Genomic DNA, 21,794 nt, shown 5'->3' with positions numbered 1-21,794 from the left:
CTCGGGGAACCAGGCGCCCCTCAGAAGTCCCGGCCCCACCACCTACCTGCCCTCCAGCTTCCCTGCACTCTCCTCGGTTGTAATTTTAGGGCCCTCTGTTCCAGTACCACCATCACGCCCCCACCTTGCTTCCTCTTTTTCTCCCCGAAGCAACTGCAGGTTCAAGGAAGAAAGGAAGATGCAGATGTGAGGGTGTACGGCCCGCTGTGGTCAGCCACCAACTCAGAACCCAAGGGTGGAGGCCCAAGAGATCCCTTGTCCCTTCCGGCTCTGATGGCCTCTGGCCCCAGTCCGGCGGAGGATCCGGGCAAGTGAAGGGCTTCTGGAAGTTGTCAGGTGGGGTCCCTGCCAGAGGGCAGTGCATCGGCTGGGCCCTGGTCAGGCAGCCTGTCCCGAAGGCTGGTGTGCCATCCAGGATTGTCGCTGAAGGCTGGCGGCGGCAGGACCGGTCAGCATCCTGCATTTGGAACAGCAATGCTTGACCATGGCCAGAACCATTCACATCAGTACTCAAGGCATACGGTGGAAAGAGCGGAGGCTCCCAAACCCATCACTGCCTGGGGATGCTCGTGTGAGGGGTACCCCGGCTCTTCCTCTTGCCAGCTGTGTGACTTTGGGCACTTCACCTAGCGTCTCTGGGTCCGTTTTCATACCTGTGAAGTGGGGATGTAACAGCAAGTGCCTCTGGGACTCACTGTGAGGAATAAATGAGTTAATACATGGAAAGACCGCGGCGAGCAGCGGGGTAGCCACTATACCACGTGCAGCATGCGCCTATATATCATGGTGCTATGTACCACACAGATGCATACACACCTGAGGAACTATACGCACGTGTAGGTGTTATACACGCCCCTCTCTAGTGGCTTTCTAAGTGACAAATAGTAGCCCAGCTCACTGTCGTACATCCTGCTGTCACTTAATTGGAAGTTTTGGAGTGGTTCCCATCTAAGCACACGTATAATAGCTAACTCGGCGTGTGCGGTTCCGCTGTGTATTATTCGGTAGAAAGGAAGCACCGTGATTATCTAACCTTTCCTCTCTGACGTACTTGTGGGCTATTTCCCAGGTTTCGGTGCAGACAATTTATTACTGTGGACACAAGGCTAGATGCATGATCTCTCACGCAGCTGTTCTCTCCCTAAGAATGTATTCTCTCCAGTCCCCAGCCCTGGGGTATCTATGCCACGTCCCAGGTATTAGTGGTGGCAAATGTACGTCCCGGTTCGCGCAGACCCTAAGGGACTCAGGGCTCTCCTTGCTCCCCACCTCCGCCCGGAGGGCGCAATACGGGCCCCGCCCCAACCGACTGGGCCCTCCCACGACAGGCCCCGCCCATTCCCACCAGGCCCCGCCCCTCGGCCCGTCAGTCCGCCGCTCCCCGCCCCATGAGGCTCCGCCCCCGCCAGCCCCGCCACCCACTAAGCGCGGCCACCCTCCAGGCCCCGCCCCGTTCAGCCGGAGCCCCGCCCCCAGGCTCCCCGCTCCACGGCGCGCACTGCGCCTGCGCGGGCGTCTCAGGCTCTGGGGCCCAGACGTCGCGGCTCTTTTGTTTCCCCGCCGGAGCCGGAGTCAGAGCCCCAGTCAGAACCGGCTTGGAGCCCGAGTCGGAACCGGGTCGGACCCTTAGTCAGAACCGGGTCGGAGCTCCAGTCAGGACCGGGCCGGATAGGAGTGGAGTCGGGTCAGCGGCCGGGCGGGGAGCGGGCCCGGCCTGCCTGATGGCGCGCGCCCCCAGCCCGCCGCCCCCGGCCCGCGCCGCCGCCTGAGCCCGGCCCGCCCGGCCCGCCCGGCCCGTGCCATGGAGCCCGGCCGCGGCGGCCTGGAGACCGTGGGCAAGTTCGAGTTCTCGCGCAAGGACCTGATCGGGCACGGCGCCTTCGCCGTGGTCTTCAAGGGGCGCCACCGGGAGGTGAGGGCGGCGGGCCCCGTCACCCGGGGGCCCGCCCCAGGCCCCGGGACCGCCTCCTACACCCCGGACCCCCTCATCCCTCGAGGAGCCACCCCCACATCCCAAGAACCCTGTCTTACACCCCGGGACCCCCTTATCCCCCGGGGAACGTCACGGCCTGGTCACGCTGGGTGCTTCCTTGGCCTGGGGTTGGCCTTAGAGGGGTTCCCGGCTCCAACCCGCGAGGAACACCTGCGCTGTGTTTTCAGAAGCACGACCTGGAGGTCGCGGTCAAGTGCATTAACAAGAAGAACCTCGCCAAGTCCCAGACGCTGCTGGGGAAGGAAATCAAGATCCTCAAGGTGAGCTGGCACGGGGCAGGAGGGGAGCTGCGGCCGCGGAGCCCGCCTGCTCACTGGGAACTTGGGTTTCCGTCCTAGGAACTGAAACATGAAAACATCGTGGCTCTGTACGACTTCCAGGTAAGGCCGGGGCTTCGTCCTGGTTCTGGTGGGGAGGGGGTGCTTCACCCTCACAGACTGGCCTGTGCAGAGCCTCAGCCCCAGGGACTTGGGTCCCAGGCCGGCCAAGCGCTGGAGACGCTTGTCGGTGCTGCATGGTTCTCGAGTGTTGGGGAAGGAGCTGGGCCACCCCGTTTGGTCTTCCCTTCTGGGGACCCTGGGGGCTCTGCAGAGCCTGTCCTCAGCCCAGCTTTCTCTGGGCGCGCTGGGAGAGTTACCCCTTCCCATACTGTGGGACTGGGGAGGGGGCGTCAGGGCCACGGGCACCAGCAGTGGATCAGGGTTACTCTGACTACAGCCTGGCTCTGGGGAGCGTCTGACCCAGTGGCCCTGACCGGGAGTCCTGTCCCCAGCCCAGGCCCCCAAGCAGTGCTGTGGCCTGGCCCACCCATCTGGGCAGGCCCATTGTTTGTTGACATTGCTCCAGGGCCTGGCATTGGCCGGTCTCTCCTCGCGTCAGGCCGGGCGGGGAGGGGCCACGGGAGATTCCTACTTGCTGGCATTTGGGGCCAGCCACAAGGACAGGAGGGAGGCGGTTGCCTGTTTGATGAGGCCACCTCAGGCCCGGCTGGCCCAGAAGGCCGAAGCTGGCTTTCCCACCGCCCCCAGGCCCCACGGCCCGGTGTCGGGGCCCAGCCTCAGCGGGGATCTGGGACCCTAGATGCCTCGTTCGGGAACTTGGGAACCTGAGGCGGCAGATCCGCGGGGCCAGAGTGCTGACTAATGGTTTTGAAACCTGTTTACTGAGGCCACGGGACCAGCCCCTGGCGGAGGGGAAGTTCCCAGCCTGGCTGTCTGTGTTTTGGTGGCCTCCTCCCTCCTCCCCGGTTCTCTCCCTCCTCCTTCAGAGCTGGGCTGTGGCATGACATGAGGTGACATGGGGAGGGCCCAGGTCCAGTGTGACAGTGGGTACCTGGCAGCCCACACAGAGACGCTATGTTCTGGGGCCAAGAGGGTGGCCCCGTGCCTCCTCTTCCCCTCCCCCTTCCCTGCCCTCCCTCCTCATTCCCGCTGGGCCACACACCTGGTGTGGGCAGTGCCACTTCCTCCAGGGTTGGCACCCCTGCGGCTCCCCTGCGGAGGATGTGCCCAGAGGCCAGCATCGCCTCCCCCTTCTGCTGGGGCTTGGTGCCCTCACCCCTTGGGATGCGGGTGGTTCCCTGAGGCTTTACACTCTTGCCTGGGACCCAGATAGAAAAAGGCTTTTAAAAATAGATAGTAAATGACTTAGCTGAAAAAGAAACAAAAGTACAGAAGGGGACGTGGAAAAAGGTAACTCGCCTGTCCCCATCCCAGCGGCGCCCTGTCTGGCCCCAGAGGGGCCACGTCTGCGAGGGCTGCTTCCGGACCCGCAGGCCACGTGGCAGCGCCGGCGTGCCCCCTTCCCCGCCACCCCGTCCCCCACTCGCATCCCGGAGAAGGCTCCCTGGCACTCCACTTGTGTGCTAAGTCACCCCCCCCACCCAAGAAAACGGCCCCAGCTCCTTCTCTGAGGTCGCCACCTCCAAGCACGGTGGGTCAGAGCCCAGACCTGTGCCAGTGCTGGCGCTGCCACGTGACCCGCTGTGTCCTTGGGCAAGTCCCGTAACCTCCCCGCGCCCCCGGCTCTTCCTTGGAAACACTGGAGTTGCTTGGTCGACACTGGCCGTAGTAAATGCTGCGTGTGCGTTGGCCGTCGTCATGGCTGAGGCTGCAGTTTTGTGGGGGTCCATCACCCCTCATCCGGTAGCTGGCCTCGCCAGTCCCCCTCAGGTGGGACACGAAGTGACCCTGGCACTCCGACATCGGTGGTGTGGTGGGGACCTCCCCCGTGCCCTCGCCTGCGCCCTGCGGGGCTCTGTGGGGTGGATTCCTAGAAGTCGGCGCCCTGGGAAAGAGGGATGCCTGCGTTTCGTTGGGGACAGCTGCCAGCTGTGGTCGGCAGAGGCCCGTGTGCGCGCGGGAGGGCTCTTCTCCCCTGTCTCTGCCAGGTTGGCTGTCTGGCTTTGATCGCGGCCGTCTGAGAGATGGAGAGTGACATCTCTTGGCTCTGCCTCCCGTTTATGGGGGGTGAGGCTCAGCATCACCGGGCACGGCAGCGCGGGGACTTCCTCCTACCCTCCGCCTATCGCTGAGGCTGGACAGTGCCGCGGTTAATGGCCCGGCCCCGGTCCTGCTGCCCTTCTCTGAGCCCATCCCCCCCTTACTTGCTTATGTGACCCTTGGGCACATGACTCAGCCTCTTGGTGTCTCAGTGTCACGGGAGATAAGAGTAGACACCTGCATCCTAGGGAGGTTGTGATGACAACCTGAGTCATATGTTAAGAGCTTGGATTTGTGTCTGCTGTGTGACAAGTGCTGTGTAAATGTTGTTGGTTTGTAAGAGCTCTTTGTATATTGAGGAAAGCTGTCTTCTTATAGATCGCAAATACTCCCTCAGGCCAGGTAGTTTTTGTCTTTAGAGGTCGCTCTGGTTTTCTGCTTTGTGGAGTAGGAGCGGTCGTCAGCCGGTGTGCGTGCCCCTGGAGGTGGCCCCTGGGACTGTGCTCTGTTCTCAGGCGCCCAGACCCGTGGGGAGGTGGCTGGAGTCTCTGGCCTTCCACCGAGGGGTAGAAGGGTGGCCTCACCCCCGGGTGCTGTGCGCTGTCTGGATGCACTCTTGCCCAGGGGGAGTGGCTGTCACACGAATCGGGGTGTGGGGCCGTGCATCCAGGGGCCTTGCTGACAGTGACCCTCCCCCACCCCAGGCCAGCGTGCCAGCCGGCCAGCGCCCACAGCTGGATGTGACTTGCTCATGCCCGCCGGCAGCCAGCCAGCCGTGCGCGTGAGCTAAGGCCGCCTTTAGGGCCTTCGGGCAGTGCGGCCCTTGGCCTTGCTCTTCAGACCCCGGCTCCCGGCCACGGGCACCGTGACGTCACCCCTTGCTGAGAGGGTGGGATGCAGGCGGCGCTGAAGCCCCTGGGTACCGGGTTGCATGGCCTGAGAGTCTAGGCAGTTCTGGATGTTGCCTGTAGGCTGGTCCGGATAGGACAGGGCACGGGTACAGAATGCTGGACGCAGCCGCCCCGGCGGCGAGAGCCGGCCGAACCCCCGGAAGCCTGGCCCGCGTTCCTCCGGGCCCGGGAACCCCGCTCCTGCCCTTCTGGGGACTCGCTCCCTGCTCGGCCACCGTGCTGGAGCCCCGGGCGCCCGCAGCTCGCCCCGCTCAGCGTCCCACAGGAGAGCCGCGTCGCGGGCGCCCTGGCTGGGGTCCGTGCCACGCAGTCTGAGGCGGTGTTGGCGTGCGCCCAGCTGGGGCGCGGTGGGGCCCGAGGCGTGTGTAGACCTGCGCCCCTGAGGGTTCTACCGCTCGTGCCTCCCCCTGCGACCGCGGCGCCTGCTTTGCCCTACGCGCCCGGGGAGAAGGGCCGGCACGCAGGGCCCATGGCAGGAGGCTCCGAGGAAGGCACTGGCCCGTGTCCTCTGAGTGGCCCTGCAGCCCTTCCCTCCTGGGGGCAGCAGCAGCTCCGTCCCTGCTGACCGTGGCTTTTGCCGCCTTCGGGAGCCAAGACGGCCGGCTCCCGAGGAGGTAACTAGGTCAGCTCCTGCCTGCCCACCAGGCCGGCCCAGGATCACCAGGCAGTGGGCTGGCCGGGTGGGGGCTGCGATCCTATTAAGCAGAGCACCTTAGTGCCTGGGCTGGGCAGCCTCCTACATGCCGGACGCCAGGGCTGGCCCTGCCCAGGGCCTGAGAGCTTGTGCTGAGGGCTGGAGGGCCGGAGGGCCCCGTCCCACTCTCCCTTTGAAGGCTTTGCCTCGTTACCCTTCCCGAAGGTGCACAGTGGGGCGGGCAGCTCTCGGGCTCCCAGCCCAGCTCTGTCCCTCCCAGCTGTGTGACGGGGGCAGAATTGTAGGACTCTGTGCCCAGTTCCTCCCCTTAAACAGCTGGCGAGGTCGGGCAGCCTAGGCCTAGGTTTGTGGGGTGTGTGGGCGGTGACCGTGGAACATGGGGTGGGCCAGGTCGGCCTGTGCCTGGGCTACCCCATGTCTCCTTGTGACGGTGGGGTGGACCCCTGAGCGCTTGCCCACCACATGTGGGCCCTGACAGTCATGGGGACCCCGAGAGGACGTCCCAGGCCTTTCCAAGGTCAGCACTGAGTCCGGACTGACTTGGGACAGGCTTGGTGCTCGGAGCCCGCCTGAGGTAGAGGGGGGCAGGTGGGGGCGGAATCTGAGGCCTGTCTGGGTTCCGGGTTGGCAGCAACTGGGCAGGGTGGGGCAGCTGTGGCCACCAAGGCCCTACTGATCACCCTCCCCTTCAGGGGGCCCAGGGAGCCTGCCTCATCAGGGGAGGGGTGGGAGACCCCCAGCCAGGCAAGCAGTGACTGTCTGGCCCCAGGAGCATGGGGCACTGGATGCTGGGAGGGACCGGGCACACAGCCTGCCTGCTAAGGGGCCCCGCATGGCCAGGGCAGGCTGCCGGCCTCATGGTGGGGTCCCAGGCCCCCGGGGACCTGGCGTGGCGTTGGCAAGGGGCAAGTGGGGGCTGAGGACGCACTGGAGCTGGCCTCCGCTTCCTGGTCCTGGGCGAGCCACCTCATCCCGTCTGCGAAGCAGCCGGGGCTCGTGGGCTGCTGGAGTCAGCGCATACGAGGGTCGCCTAAGGCCAGGTCACAGGCCAGGAGAAGCCCAGTGGGAGGGGACCGGTCTGAAGCCGCCCTCTTTCCTGGGAGGTGGGTCTCCCGCGTCTCCCCAGGACTGGATGAACACTGTGCTGTTGTCTCTGAGGCCCCTGACCCGCCGTACCCCAGAGTTCCTGCTAGGCCAAGGGCAGGGGACGCCTGAGGCCTCTGCTGAGTCACCCACCGGGGTGGAGGGACCGGGGTCAGAGGGAGGAGAGGATCCTGGACCCCCATGGCCCCACATGGCCAAGACCCTCTGGTCTCCTGCTCACTGAGGGGCCACGAGGCCCCAGGAAGGCTTCAGGGTAGTCTTGTGGAGGTGACGAGCAGTGACCTCTGCGGGAAGGGGCAAGGACCCCGTGGCGAGGTCCGGGAGCAGCGAGCCAGTGGGTGGGGGCCAGGGCGCCTGTCGATGGCGTCGTGGGAGCGCGCCCCTGCTGGAGTGTGGGGCTGCGCCCTGTGCGGGGACCCCCAGGCCCTTGGGCACAGAATGGGCTCTGCTGTCACTTCCGTCACCGGGACCTCCTTTCTGGGGGGGTCGTCCTGGGTTCTGGGGGTGTCTCCTTGGCTTCGAGGGAGGGGGCAGGGCAGTGGTGTGTGCCTCCCGGCCGGCAGGCCTTGCGTGCTGTGGGCACCCCCGCTAGTCCTCGTGGACAACTCCTTGGGGGACGCAACAGGGATGGCCGACACCCTGTCCTGCCTGCCTCTGTCCTTGTCACTTTGTCCCTGCCTGTTCTGGCTCAGCCAGTGAGTTGGGGGCTTTCCTAGGGCACAGACTGCCCGAGGACAGGTGGGAGCTGGAGGTGCCTGGCTCTGAGCCCCGCTCTGCCTGCGGCTGGATGGCCCAGGGCCAGGGGCTCAGCCTCTCTGAGCCTGTCTGGACAGGAGTGCTCGCTGTGACCCCCGAGCTCCGAGGAGGAGTACATTTGGGAGCATGCTCAGCACCTCCCAGAGGTGGCCTGGGTGTCACAGGGCATGGGTGTTGCGATCTCCTGGGTTATTTCTGGGTCTTTATCTCTGGCACCGCTGTCTGCTGGGTCCTCTGCCCAAGAGCCTGCCCTGCAGTCCCAGCTGTCAGAGCCTCCGCCCGCCTCCCTCTGCCTCCGGTAGCCTGGGCCTGACGGCAGCCCCTGTGTGACTGGGGACTCCTCCGGATGGCCCTCTTATCTCTGGCCTGCAGCTGGCTGGGAGGTGGGGCTGGCAGGTGGGGCTGGGGGGCTCCCAGGCCGGCTCACGGCCTGTGGGAGTCCTGGCTGGGTGGCCGAGCCGCGGCCCGCCGTGGCAGGGGAGCCCACTCCCACCCAGGCGAGTCCTGGTGGGCGCTTTGGACAGCTTCTGTGTCCCTGCTAGGACACATCTGAGTGAAGGGCTGGGAACGCCGGGTGGGGCGTGCTGGAGCGGGCCTGCCTGTCCCGGGGCGCCCAGCCCGGCCCCTCGGGGCTTCTGTGTCAGCCTCGCGCCGTGAAACCACACCCCACTCTTTGACCTGCTCCCAGAGGTGTCCTTGCCCCGACACGCAGCCCCCTCTCCTGGGGGAGCACCGGGGCCCCGCGAGGGCTCCTCGTCTCAGGCGCGGGGCGGGGGGCCGACCGGGAGCGTTGGCGCAGTGCCTCCGCTCCTCGTGTCTCTGTTCCTCGTCCACCGGATGTGGGTCGGAGGCCAGGCCTGGCCCCTGGGGGCAGGGGCTGAGCAGGAAGGAGCCCTCTGTCCTGCCGGCTGGGGCTCGGGAGCATCCCTGGGGTCTGAGCAGGGCGGAAGGTCAGGGCCCACCGCCAGACATCAGGTGTCCCTCGAAGGCCCCTGTGGCCCCCTCCCTCCTCCATCCCCAAGACTCCCAGGGGCCCTGATGCTTAGAGACCTTTGGGGCTAGGGCCTGTGCTGGGGGCAGAGAGGGCTCCTCCCGGTGCCCGAGGCCAGGCAGCACGCTGGCGCGGAAGCGGTTCGGGGGCCCGGTTCCTGCCTGGCAGAGCCCCCCAGGGAACACCCCGGCTGGGGAAGCGTTGGGACCTTGGGCAGGAGGCGGAGAGGCTTGGATCCCGCCTGCCCGCTTGACTCAGGCCTCCTTCAGCTCACTCCTCTGGGACCGGGGAATAGCAGTGGTGGCCTTAGGGAGGAAGGGCCCCGCTGCCCGGCGCAGCCCGCAGGGGCCGGACGGGAGGTCTGTGTGCCGCCTGGCCCCAGGCGTCCCTGTGTCACAGGAGTGGACTGAGCTGAGGATGCCGGTGGCACCCCGAAGCCATGGGTGGCTGAGGGCCAAGCCGGAAGCCAGCCTGGCGGTGCCGACCTATAATTTTGCTGGTGTCTTTGATTCCGGAGCTGGGAGCCTCGCAATTTTCACAGCCTGACCATGTCCCTTCTCCGGGGCCTGAGTTCCTGACTGAGGATGTCCTCCCGGCCAGGATTTGGCACTCTGAGAACATCAGGCTGAGTCCTGACGAAACCTCAGGGCCCAGTCTGACCCTGACGTTGACAGAGACCTGGGCAGCTGAGGGCCACTGCCGGGAGGCGGGGTCCACACACTGCCCTGCCAGCTCTCCTGGGACCTCAGCCCCTTCCTGAGGCTAAGCGAATGTACGTTCTGATTGGCTGCTGCTCTGTCACTTAAGCCCTCGTGCAAGTGGCCTCACAACCAAATCAAAACAGCAGAGCCCACTTGGCCCTCAGACGCCTTGTCGCCCAGCCACTAGCCAGCTGGCTGAGCCCTGGAATGGGCCGGGCCTGCCAGGCAGCGGGCGTCCGTGCTCACTGGCCTTTCCTGCCTACAGCCAGGTGGTGTGTGATGGGCGTCCATGGGCACCGAGTGCCCAGGTCCCACTGGGGCTGAGATGGCCCCTGCAGAGTGGGTGGGGGGCAGGGCACGCTCCCCTCCACTTCTCACTGTCCCTTCTGTGTCCTGCAGGAGATGGCCAATTCCGTCTACCTGGTCATGGAGGTGAGTTCCCGTAGGCCTGGCTATCAGGACAGGGGGCCAGGTGCTCCCATGCTCCCAGCTCTTGGACCCCTGTCGCTGGGGGCAGGGCAGGCTGAATTGCCCCATGTCTGTGTGTTAGTGGGCTCAGCAGGTGCCTGGGGGTGGCAGGTACCCCCGTTGGCCTCTTTAAGCACAGATTGTAAGGGACATCTGCCCCAGGAAGGAGGCGGGGTGCCTGAGTGCCCAGGGGTCAGGCATAGGATGGCGGGGAGGCCTGGGCAGGCCTGGAGGGTCTGCCCTGGCCGCTGAGTGGGGCGTGTGGCTGGTCTTTTGCAGTACTGTAATGGCGGGGACCTGGCTGACTACCTGCACAGTAAGTGGATGCCCTATGGCCAGGTAGGCTGCACACCCAGGCCCACCCTGACCCAGCCCGTGCGGTGGGCTGGTGTGGACGGGCCTCCCCAGGGACAGCCTTGCGGGGCAGAGCTGGCCGGATGTGCCTGTGTTGAGCGGGCCTCCCAGGTGGCCCTGGTGGCTGCGCTGCTGGGCGCCAGCCTGTCCTGAGCACTCCAGGTTCCCAGAGCGCTGCCACAGGCGGCGGGCAGCCCCTTCTGCACTTGCGCCCCTGCCCCCATCCGTTCGTCCGGCCCCTCCACTGTTTGAGGACCAGGCCTGGAGCCCATCGCAAGGCCGCGGGCTGTGGGCCCGGCCTTGAGCTGCTGCTGAGAAGTAATGAAACTGAGCAAGGGGCAGGGTGTGCTGGACAGCAGCAGGGGGCTGCCAGGCGGGGAGGTGGCGGTGAGCAGGTCGGAGCTGGGCCGGTGGTGTGTGGGGAGGAAGGTGCCAGATGGGGCCGCAGATGGGCGGCTCAGGGCACCCTGGGGTGGACAGGAGCACGTGCCTACGGTGGGAGTGACACCAGGTGGGAGGCCCCTCCAGCAGGGAGGGCCCGCGAGGTCCCTGTCCCAGCAGGCTCGCAGCCCCTGAGCGCCATCTCCCCACAGCCATGCGGACGCTGAGCGAGGACACCATCCGGCTGTTCCTGCAGCAGATCGCGGGCGCCATGCGGCTGCTGCACAGCAAGGGCATCATCCACCGCGACCTGAAGCCCCAGAACATCCTGCTGTCCAACCCCAGCGGGCGCCGCACCAACCCCAACAACATCCGCGTCAAGATCGGTGAGGCCTGGGCGGCGGGGCGCTGGGCGGCGGGGCGCTGGGCGGCGGGGCGCGGGGGGCCGGGGTCGGGGCCACTCTGCTTACGTGCCTTTTCTCCCACAGCCGACTTCGGCTTTGCCCGGTACCTCCAGAGCAACATGATGGCGGCCACGCTCTGTGGTTCCCCCATGTACATGGTAGGTGGGCGGGGAGGTGGTGCGGGGCTCCCCTCCCCGTGTCCAGAGCTGAGCCCGACGCGTGGCTTCGCCACGCGCGGTTAGCCAGCACGGCCTTGCCGCTGTTTGCCACCTCTGTGGTGATTGGCTGGCACCAGGTTGGTGTGGGTTTCGACTGGCAGCAGGCTCTCGTCATTGAACACTCAGTGTCCATTCTTGCTGGAACCCTGACCTGTCTTTCCGACACGCTGCAGGCCCCCGAGGTCATCATGTCGCAGCACTATGACGGGAAGGCAGACCTGTGGAGCATCGGCACCATCGTGTACCAGTGCCTGACGGGGAAGGCCCCCTTCCAGGTGCGCCAGCCCAGGTCTCAGGTGGGCCGGTGCCAGCCCTGGCTGGCACCAGTCGTTACGGGCCTGCATCCTTCCCTCACTAGGGCGAGGTGGCCTCCCAGCTCCCCACCGTGCGGTCACTTCAGGGCAAAGACCAGAGTGTCCCCCAGTTCTGGGGTACATTCGCTTGTGTGTTTGTGTACATCTGAGCCGAGTCCACGGCCTCCCTCCTGCCCATGCCACTGCCGTGGGACCCAGCAGATTGGTGTCAGGACCTCAGGGCCTGGGGTGCGTGGGACTGCATCCTGCAGGCCTGCACTTCCTGTGGCGACCTCATGGTCCGACCTGGTCTCGGTTCTGTCACCAGCCTGCCCCTCAGCGTCTGCTGGCATAGCCGCCCCATGCCAGGTGGCAAGGTGCAGGCTTGTTCTCAGCTGCCCCCAGGGCCTGGCACACAGAGGTGCTCAGTGAGTGGCAGATGACCGGGCAGACATGCTCCAGCTCTGCCCACCGGGCGCACTGCCCGCCACGAGGGCCAGCTCCTTCTGGGCCCTCCCAGGCCTGGGGTGTGCAGCCACTCTCTGATCCCAAGAAGCAAACACCCGGTCACACCCGACGCCTGGCAGCCCTGCAAGCCAGGTCGCCTTCGTGCGGTCCCTGTCCCTCCGTGCGGTCACAGCCCTGTCTCCAGAAGGGTCGAGTGCCCAGCAGCGGGGGCACTCACGCCACCGTCTCCCCACCAGGCCAGCAGCCCCCAGGACCTCCGCCTCTTCTACGAGAAGAACAAGACCCTGGTGCCCACGTGAGTGCCCCTCCCCAGACCCCTCCCACCTCCCCGCTCCCCGGGGGCCCAGGCTGACCCCCCCCCCCGCCCCGCAGCATCCCCCGGGAGACCTCTGCCGCGCTGAGACAGCTGCTCCTGGCCCTGCTGCAGCGTAACCACAGCGACCGCATGGACTTCGGTGAGTACCGCCGGCCCTGCCCCGGGCCCTCTGGGTGAGGGCGGGTGGGTCCCAGGGCGCCAGCTCCTTCCCAGCAGCACAGGTGGCGGACCCCAGCTCTGTAGTGCGAAGCTCTGCTGGGACCAGCACGTGGGCGGGGCGGAGGGCCAGCCGTGCTTGGGGGCCACCCGCTGGGGCTCGAAGCCCCCTGAGGCCTCGCCCCTCCCCCGCCCCCCCACAGATGAGTTTTTCCACCACCCCTTCCTTGACGCCAGCGCCTCCGTGAAGAAGTGTGAGTCCCCACGGGCTGGGGCCTTCCCGGGAGGTCGGGGGTCCTGGTCCTCAGCCTCCGGCAGCCGCGGGCGGTGGGCCTGGGGTGGGGGCCGTCCTCGCCGCGGCCGCCAGGCGCCTGACGCGCCCGCGCCCGCAGCCCCGCCCGTGCCCGTGCCCTCGCGCCACAGCTCAGGCTCCGGCAGCAGCTCCAGCAGCAGCAGCCCCACCTCGCACCTGGCCTCGCCGCCGGTGAGTGCCCGCTGGGGTCCGGCTGCGTGCCTGTCCCTTGAGGGGGGAGTGTGTGGACATCCCCCCTCCCTGGGCCGGCTGTCAGCGGCCCCCGCTGTGACCTGCAGTCGCTGGGCGAGATGCAGCAGCAGCTGCAGAAGACGCTGACCTCCCCGGCCGAAGCCGCCGGCTTCCTGCAGGGCTCCCGCGACTCAGGTGGCAGCAGCAAGGACTCGTCCTGTGACACCGATGACTTCGTCATGGTCCCGGCCCAGTTTCCAGGTGCGTGCGGCAGAAGTGCCTGGAGGACCCCGTGAGTACATGGTCACAGGCCTGTGTCCACCCACAGGCCCTCGCGGGGGCTCCTTGGAGCTTCCACACAGCAGCCCACCCGCAAGGCCCTCCCGTGGTCAGCGGGTGGTCTGTGGGCCCGGGCCTGCCCTCCCCCACCCCACCCAGCCAATCTGTCACCTCCCCTCAGCTGCTGGGAGCCCCTCCAGTGCCAGCCCCAGTGGTGCACAGACCCCCGGGGTGGGCCCGGCGCTCCCGGAGCCCCGTCCTGGGGTCCTCAGTGCCCCTCGTGGCTTTGGACAGTGACACTCCCTTTTGCTGCCCCTGGCCACCCGAGACCCTGGGGCCAGGGCTGGGTCGGAGTGCGCAGCGCGGCTCAGGCAGGGAGGAGAGGCCTGCTCCAGTGTCAGGCAGCGTGAGGACAGTCGAAGACAAGACAGCTGTGGGTCCAGGTCCTGGACCAGGGTCGCACTGAGACCCGAGCTGTGGACGCCTGGCCTACAGTAGGCCGAAGGCTGGGGGAGATGTGGGATTCCAGGGGGTCCCTTGAGAACCCTAACGTCCAGACAGACAAAGGGCGTTCCCAGTACGAGAGACGGAGGTGGGCACACGAGAGCACTGTCCCCCGGACCCCCAGGCAGGCCCACCGTGTGTCTGGGATCTCACGTGGGGCCATCAGGGAGCCTCAGTGGGTGAGGCGGCCTGGGAGGGCAGAGTGGACGCTGGCCCTGATCTGGGAGCTGCCCAGGCCCAGCCTCGCCTGTCTCTTGTCTGCAGGTGACCTGGTGGCTGAAGCAGCTGGTGGCAAGCCCCCACCGGACAGCCTGATGTGCAGTGGGTAAGCTCGTGCCGAGCCCCTTGCTGTGGGGAGGGCCGTGCTGGCTCCGGGTGGCTCTCCAGCCCCGCCTCGGGGCCAGTGATTCGGGAAGGGCTAGGCCACTGTGTCAGGGGCAGGGTGGGCCCCAGGGAGAGGCCAGGGTCTGCACCCACGTTTGGCTATGTGTCTGCTTTGTTCCCCCCAGGAGCTCGCTGGTGGCCTCGGCTGGCCTGGAGAGCCATGGCCGGACACCGTCTCCGTCCCCACCCTGTAGCAGCTCCCCCAGCCCCTCCGGGTGAGCACGGGCCTGGGCCCGGGGGGTTGCGAGCGGGTCCAGAGCCAGACTTAGGGCTCCCCCAGCCCTGAGTCAGCCATGCGGGTGGCATTTGTGTCAGAAGCCTTGCCTTCGTTTGGACTTGGTGGGACACTGGGCTCCTCGTGGGTGGCCCAGCAGACAGGGCCGGGTTGGAAAGAAGTGTTCTGGGGGCGGGTGGCTGCGGGAACCGTCGGTGACCAGTGCCTGCAGGCCGGGTGGGCAGAAGCTGGCCTGTGCCCCCCTCCTACAGCGTGTGCCGCGGCAGGTCCCAGCCAGGAGCTGCCTGGGCATGGACGGCGGCAGGGGTGGGGCGCGGGCCGTCCCCGTGGCCGGTGGCGGCAGCGCGGGGCGCGTGAGGCCCAGCCCAGCGCCGGCTCTCCGGTGACACCTTCCGCCCGCCGTGCCCTGACCCCTGCAGGCGGGCTGGCCCGTCCCCCAGCAGCAGGTGCGGCGCGTCCGTGCCCATCCCGGTGCCCACGCAGGTGCAGAACTACCAGCGCATCGAGCAGAACCTGCAGTCGCCCACCCTGTACCAGGGCCCGCGGTGAGTGCGGGCTCCGCGGTGGCGCCGCCTCCGCCCCCGGGCGGTGCAGGCTGCACGCTGAGTCAGCGCCGCCGTCCACTGGCCAGCCCGGGCGTCCGGACGGATGGCAGCTTTGGGGCAGCTGTCAGTGCCACGTCTCGAGTTACAAAACTGTATTGATTTTGGCAAATTTCAACAGACAAAAGTAAACGAGAGAAGCGGGCACCTTCTTCTGTGGGCTAGAGGCTGTGAACTTCAGGCCTGAGGGTGGCAGGGGGGACAGCGGGGCCCGCCACCCCACCATCGTCGTGCCAGCCGCAGAGGGAGGGGACGGGCCGCCGGGTGCGGCCGGGGCCTCACCCCCTGCTGCGCGCATCCCCAGGTCCTCTGCCGTCCGCAGGGCAGACAGCGCCAGCCCCCTGGGCTTCGCACGGGCCAGTCCGTCGCCCCCGTCCCACGCCGAGCCCGGAGCCACCCTGGCCCGGAAACTGTCCCTGGGTGGAGGCCGGCCCTACACACCGTTCCCACAAGGTGAGCTGGAGCACAGCCTCTGAACCAGGGCCGGATGGGGCGTCTCCGCACGGTGGGGGAGCCATGTCCGTCTGGGGTGTTGATCTTGGCGAATCCTTTCCCCCAAGTTGGAACTATCCCTGAGCGGCTTGGCTGGAGCGGGGTGCCCTCCCCCCAAGGAGCTGAGATGCGGGCTGGCAGGTCCCCTCGTCCAGGTAGGTGCAGCCCCGGCCCCCCAGGCTTGAGCATGGTGGATCTGGGCCTCCCACGCTTGGGATGGGGAGGCATTCCTGTTCCCGGGGCCTTCATTCCTTACAAGTAGGAGGGTCGGAAATCCTGTGGGACTGACTGGGATTCCAGTCCACGCTGTGTGGCCTTGGGCCGGTGTCTCAGCTCCTCTGTGTCCGTTTCCCTCAGGCGCATGGTAATGTGTAGGGACGTTACCACACAGGTGGCCGCGAGCTTAAAGGGCTTAACGAACAGGCGCGGAGCCTCTGTACCCGCTGCCGGTTGATGGCGTGTGGGCTGGGCAGGCAGTGACCGGCCGTGCTGTTCCATCCTAGGCTCCTCCGTGCCCGAGCACTCGCCCCGCACTGCCGGGCTGGGCTGCCGCCTGCACAGTGCCCCCAACCTGTCTGACCTGCACGTCGTCCGCCCCAAGCTTCCCAAGCCTCCGACAGACCCACTGGGGGCTGCGTTCAGCCACCCGCAGGCCAGCCCCCCGCCGCCACCCCACGGGCTGCAGCCTGGCCGGCCCCTGCGCGGCTCGCCCAAGCTGCCCGACTTCCTGCAGCGGAACCCCCTCCCCCCGATCCTGGGCTCCCCCACCAAGGTAACTGAGGTAACGCCCCAGAGTTCCTCAGTGGGTGGGGGTGCCCCCTGGGAGAGAGAGCTTGCACTGAACGTCCGTCTCCCTACCCCTGCTCAGCTACCCAGTCCTCTGCCTACAGGGTTTCCGTGGGACGTGGGGGCCCCATAAACCAGAGGTGGTGTGGTTAATGCCAAGACCTTTGCGCTGGCTCCACGAGCCTCCCCGCCTTGTGGTCCCGTGGCAGGGGCGGTGTGACCCTGAGCCCAGGAAGTGTGCCGCCCCTGGTCCAGTCCCCAGGCTGCCACCCTGGGGAAGTTGTGTCGTCCTTCCCCCGGGGTCAGTGTTGCCGTCTGTGAAATGGCCAGAACCTGTAGCCACCTCCTGTGTCGCTGTCAGGGCACAGGGCACGTGCGCTGTCCTGCAGCGCGGTGGCGGTGGCCACGTGCAGGTCTCCTGCCTTTGCCGAGGGAGTGGGGTCGTGGAAGTTTGGAGCCCTGTGGCTGGGGCCCAGCAGACGCAGGCAGAGTGGCCTGAGGGGCCCAGTTGGGGGCCTCCCTCAGCACCCCACTGCCCTCCTAGGCCACACCTGCGTTCGACTTTCCCAAGACCCCCAGCTCCCAGAGCTTGCTGAGTCTCCTGGCCCGGCAGGGCGTGGTCATGACACCCCCTCGGAACCGGACATTGCCTGACCTCTCAGAGGCAGGCCCTTTCCCGGGCCTGGGCCCTGGCCTGCGCCCCACAGAGGACACCAAGGGCCCCTTTGGCAGGTGAGTGTGCAGGACCCAGGGGTGTTGGTCACCTGCTCCCACCTGCAGTCTGGAGTGGGGTGGGCCTCTGGTGGGAGCCGGGCCCTGCACCTCACCGAGCCTCAGTCCACTTGTCTGTTTGAGGGGTGACAGTGCTTGCTGTGTGTGCCTGGCGGGGCGGCAAGCACTGCGTAAGGCCTGCCTTGGACAGCATGGCCCGGCGCCCAGCCAGGTGGCTCAGCTGGCCCCTCCCCTCACCCTGCAGGTCCCTCAGCACCGGCCGCCTCACGGACCTGCTCCTTAAGGCGGCCTTTGGGACACAGGCCCCTGACTCGAGCAGCATGGACAGCCTGCATGAGAAGCCCATGGAAGTCGGTGTGTGGTGGGGGCCTGGGGGTCAGTGGGGCAGGGGAGGAAGCCCTGAGGCCCCCCGAGCCCTCTCACAGCGCCCCCTGCTGGCTTTGCAGGGAACCTACAGCCAGGAGGCCGGCCAGGGGACACCAGCAGCCCCTCCCCTGTGGTGTTCACCGTGGGCTCGCCCCCCAGCGGGGCCACGCCACCCCAGGGACCCCGCACCCGGATGTTCTCAGGTGAGGACTGCCACGGCGTCCCTCGCAGGTGGGACGATGCTGGCCCGCGAAAACACTAGCTTCCTTATACAGCACCTCCCCCCCCCATCCCCCTAACCCCTGCGGCCGCCTTTGTGGGGTCAGGGGCTATGGGCTTGGGGCCCCAGGCTGAGCACAGGCCACACAAACAGGCCCCACAGCGCAGCCTCTAGACTTGAAGGTCCCACCCGTAGCAGCGCAGGGTGCTGGCTGGGGGGGCGCCAGGAGGGATGGGGCCTCCACTTGTGGGGAGAAGGATGTAAACTGAGGCCCAGGCGGCCAGAGGGGATGGAGACAGGGTTTGGTGTCACCGAGTGGCTCTTAGGGACCTGAGAGCACATCCTGAATTGGGGTTCTCTCTACAGTGGGCTCCTCCAGCTCACTCAGCTCAGCGGGCTCCGCCTCCGCCCGCCACCTGGTGCCCGGGGCCTGCAGTGAGGCCACCCCGGAGGTCCTGGCCCCTGGGCACTGCTGCAGTTTTGCTGACCCCGTCACCGCCAACCTGGAGGGGGCTGTGACCTTCGAGGCCCCTGACCTCCCCGAGGAGACCCTCATGGAGGTGAGGGGGGCTGGAGACGGGCTGGAGTGCCTGAGCCTCCCAGCAGGGCTGGCGGGTGTTGGGCGTGGGCTCAGAGGGGGAGGGCGGGGCAGGGGCCTCTGCGGGTCTGTGGCCCCTGGAGTCCTCTGACCACACCGGGGCCTGGCGCCGCAGCAAGAGCACACGGAGATCCTGCACGGCTTGCGCTTCACACTCGCCTTCGTCCAGCACGTCCTGGAGATCGCAGCCCTGAAGGGCAGCGCCAGCGAGGTGGCCGGGGGCCCGGAGTACCAGCTGCAGGAGAGCGTGGTGGCCGACCAGATCAGCCTGCTGAGCCGCGAGTGGGGGTGGGTGTGTCCGGGGGCCCGGGGCGGGGCCTGGGCGGGGCCTGGGCGGGGCCTCCGAGCCGCTGACACCTGCCCTCTCCAGCTTCGCGGAGCAGCTGGTGCTTTACCTGAAGGTGGCCGAGCTGCTGTCCTCAGGCCTGCAGACCGCCATTGACCAGATCCGGGCCGGCAAGCTCTGCCTGTCGTCCACTGTGAAGCAGGGTGAGTGGGCTCCGCGGACCCGGGAGCAGTCGAGGTGGGAGGCCGTGAACTCGGGGAGGGATAGGTGACCGCGGGGAGAGTCTGAGGCGTGGAGAGGTGAGGAGGTCGCCTGGAGCAGGCCCCGCCCCGGGGAGAAGCGGCAGGGGGTCGGGGGACAGGAGGGCCCCGCGGGCACCGTGGAGCTGACGGCCGCCCCCGCAGTGGTGCGGAAGCTGAACGAGCTGTACAAGGCCAGCGTGCTGTCGTGCCAAGGCCTGAGCCTGCGGCTGCAGCGCTTCCTCCTGGACAAGCAGCGGCTCCTGGACCGCATCCAGAGCGTCACTGCGGAGAAGCTCATCTTCAGCCACGCCGTGCACACGGTAGGCGGGGGCGCGGCCGCGCTGGGGCGGGCAGTCATGGCACGCAGCCCCCCAGCCCACGGACGGCACACCGGCCCCTCAGCCCGGCAGGCTCCCCGGCCCAGGGGCAGCCCCGGCCACACCCTCCCAGAGACCCAGCTTTCCCCACCTGTTGAACAAGAAGCGAGACAGCTCCAGAAGGGACCAAGGCAGGCACCCAGCTCAGAGGCCGGCCCCTCAGCGCCTGCCGCCGAGGTCCTCGGGTCCTTCTGCCCAAGAGCCGCCTCCGCGTCAGTGCCTGTCCCTGCGGGGTTTCGTTTGCATAGTTGAAGTGCGCGCCCAGTGAATGTTCAGGAGAGTCACCCTCCTCTGCTGGGACACCACAGACCATGGGCGGTGAGGGTGGCTGCAGGTCGGTCCTGGAATCCCTGGCTGCCCTCCACCCTAGAAGTCAGTTTGGACCCCTGCATGTCGCAGGCGGGGCCTGACGCCCAAGTGACCCGCACAGGTGCAGTCGGCCGCCCTGGACGAGATGTTCCACCGGCGGGAGGACTGCGTTCAGCGCTACCACAAGGCCCTGCTGCTCATGGAGGGGCTGCAGCGGCTGCTGGCGGACCAGGCCGACGTGGAGAATGTGGCCAAGTGTAAGTGGCGCCCTGCCCTGGTGGGGGAAGGGCGACGGACAGCGCCTCACGCCCCCTCCCGCCCGCAGGCAAGCTGTGCATCGAGCGGAGACTCTCAGCCCTGCTAAGCGGCTCCTGCGCCTGACCTCCAGTGCCCGGCCCGCACACCCAGGGCCCGGACCGCCTCTGCTGACCCGTGAGTGGTCCTGCGTGCTGGCCCAGTGGGAAGGGACAGTCCTGCAGCCTGGGCCCTGCTCCAGTGCCTGGCAAGGACCCTGTTTCCGCCCAGCGTCCAGAGCCAGGTCTCCAGCCGCCTCTCCGTTTTCCCGGCTCTGGCTGGCATTGGGCTTCAGGACATTGGAAGGCCTGCACAGAACCTCCACCCAGGCCGGTCCCCGCTGCCTCGAGGGCAGGCAGGGACTTGTGGGCTTCCTTCCACCCCAGCCAGACCCAGAGCAGCCCCACTGAGGACAAGTCGGGGCCCACTCAAGCCAAAGCCGCCAGACCTGCCCAAAGGCCCCACTCAGAAGAAGGCGCAGGCCCGGATCCCGCCCCTTCCCCGAGACCACCTCCCAGCTTTGTGAATCACCGAGCACTTTACGCAGGCGGCCTGGCTCTGGGGCTGCCCGCTCAGCCCCAGTCGGTGCACTAGCGGCATGTGTACGCATCCGTGCACAGATGTGCACGCATGAACCACGCGTGCACGTGCGCCGTGCCTGCTGCCCGGGGCCACCCTCGGGAGACACAGCCGTCTTATTTAAATGTTCTCTTAGGGACGCACAGTATGAAGCACCGAGCTCTCTACACCCAGAACAGACCTGGCGTCTTTCACACTTACTCCTAAATGTGTGTCTTATTCTTCTGCAGCTGTTTTTTTTTTTTTTTTTTTTTTTCAAAGAAGAAAACACGTAGGTGTTCAGAGGTTCTGTTTTGGAAGGGTGGGTGAAGGACAGGGTCGGGCCTTCAGGTCAGGGGGATGCTGAGACATGGAGGGGCCGTGCGCACGTGTGCCTGCGTGTGGCTGGCTGGCTGCCATCCTGCCCTGGTAGGGCAGCCAGACCCCTGCTGCCCCCTCCCCACCTGAAGACAGTGGGCAGGTGAGGGAGGAGAGTGTTTTGTGCAGAAACCTTCCAGCCAGTTTCACAGTGGGTTTACAGTAGGTTTTGATGTCAGATTCTCCCCAGCCAGCTCCTGGCTGCCATCATCGGGGGCAGAGAGAGGCCTACCTTCAGGGTTCCAGAGGGGCCTTCCCAGTCTGCCCGGCTCTGCCTAGCTGTACCCCCAAAAGTGCAGAGGACCCGGGTGAGTTCAGGCTTCCAGCCAGGGTTTAAGGTCTACAACACAGACCCAGACAGATCTACACGTTTCTTTCTTTGTAATACTTGAAATACTGCCCTGTGCTTGGGCTTAGACGGAGAAGCCCTGTGGACTCTTTTTCTCATCACCCGGTGACTTGACTTTTTCCTTGCTGCACGGAACATTTTCCTATTTATTGCTTTATGGTCAGCTTGAGTCCAGGGCGGCCAGGAGGCCGGCTCCACAGGAGGGGCCTCGAGCAGCTTCCCAGTCCCTTGTGTAGTGACAGCTGGGTATGCCATGTGCCCGGGGCAGGTCTGGGGCCCTAGCCTCCTGGTGTGTGCTGCCAGCCGAGCGTACTCTCAACGACACAGCACTCGACCCTTGATCTACTTTAAAAGGAATTTTGTGTGATTCCCCCACCTCCATTGTGTTAAATTGTGTCATATCAATTTAAGGAAATAAACCTTTGGAATTGTTGAGGTGGTGTCACTGATGATGATTTTGTCACTTTCTGTCACCTTTTGTCACCTGCTTTCTCATACCCGTCCCCAGCACCTTGCAGCAGCACCTGGAGCTTGGCCCTGTGCATGCGGCGACCGGGCTCAGCTCAGGGAGCAAACCCCCGACGCAAGGCCGGGGCTTCGTGGCTGTTTCCCTGCCATGTCCCAGCAGGGTCTGCTTACCCAGACCTAGGGAGACGCCTGCCTCTCAGTTCTCCAGGGTTCGCCTACGGGGACTGCAGGTCATATGGCC

General features: G+C 66.6%; 1 protein-coding gene across 2 annotated transcripts; it reads left to right on the top strand.

Annotated features, from left to right (window-relative positions):
* Positions 1–1,508: 1,508 nt before the first annotated feature.
* ULK1 (unc-51 like autophagy activating kinase 1) lies at positions 1,509–21,518 on the top strand. Of its 2 annotated transcripts, XM_016145993.2 has the most exons (28): positions 1,509–1,912; positions 2,161–2,253; positions 2,332–2,373; positions 9,952–9,984; positions 10,300–10,336; positions 10,968–11,141; positions 11,244–11,317; positions 11,551–11,652; positions 12,375–12,433; positions 12,511–12,593; positions 12,814–12,864; positions 13,003–13,094; positions 13,202–13,355; positions 14,142–14,202; positions 14,387–14,476; positions 14,916–15,041; positions 15,403–15,551; positions 15,659–15,745; positions 16,094–16,362; positions 16,921–17,108; positions 17,353–17,462; positions 17,555–17,677; positions 18,061–18,254; positions 18,408–18,580; positions 18,663–18,781; positions 18,983–19,140; positions 19,628–19,763; positions 19,832–21,518. In XM_016145993.2, exons 1-28 carry the CDS (start codon positions 1,802–1,804, stop codon positions 19,885–19,887), a joined length of 3,144 nt encoding a protein of 1,047 aa, XP_016001479.2. In that variant the 5' UTR covers positions 1,509–1,801; the 3' UTR covers positions 19,888–21,518. The 2 variants fall into 2 exon arrangements, with proteins under 2 accessions (XP_016001479.2, XP_036077081.1); XM_036221188.1 differs by lacking the exons at positions 1,509–1,912; positions 2,161–2,253; positions 2,332–2,373; positions 9,952–9,984 and having other exon boundaries at positions 10,300–10,359.
* Positions 21,519–21,794: the final 276 nt, after the last annotated feature.

The sequence above is a fragment of the Rousettus aegyptiacus genome, unplaced genomic scaffold (genome assembly GCF_014176215.1).
Source record: "Rousettus aegyptiacus isolate mRouAeg1 unplaced genomic scaffold, mRouAeg1.p scaffold_m13_p_5, whole genome shotgun sequence".
Taxonomy (NCBI): Eukaryota; Metazoa; Chordata; class Mammalia; order Chiroptera; family Pteropodidae; genus Rousettus; species Rousettus aegyptiacus.
Note: the sequence above shows the minus strand (reverse complement) of the source record. Positions and strands in the feature narration are given on the sequence as shown.

Excerpts from the sequence above, each read along its gene's own strand:
- ULK1 (XM_016145993.2), top strand. The coding sequence starts at position 1,802 with ATGGAGCCCGGCCGCGGCGGCCTGGAGACCGTGGGCAAGTTCGAGTTC. Across the intron at positions 13,095-13,201 it reads CGCACCTGGCCTCGCCGCCG|TCGCTGGGCGAGATGCAGCA; the intron begins GTGAGTGCCCGC and ends TGTGACCTGCAG. Across the intron at positions 15,552-15,658 it reads CTACACACCGTTCCCACAAG|TTGGAACTATCCCTGAGCGG; the intron begins GTGAGCTGGAGC and ends CTTTCCCCCAAG.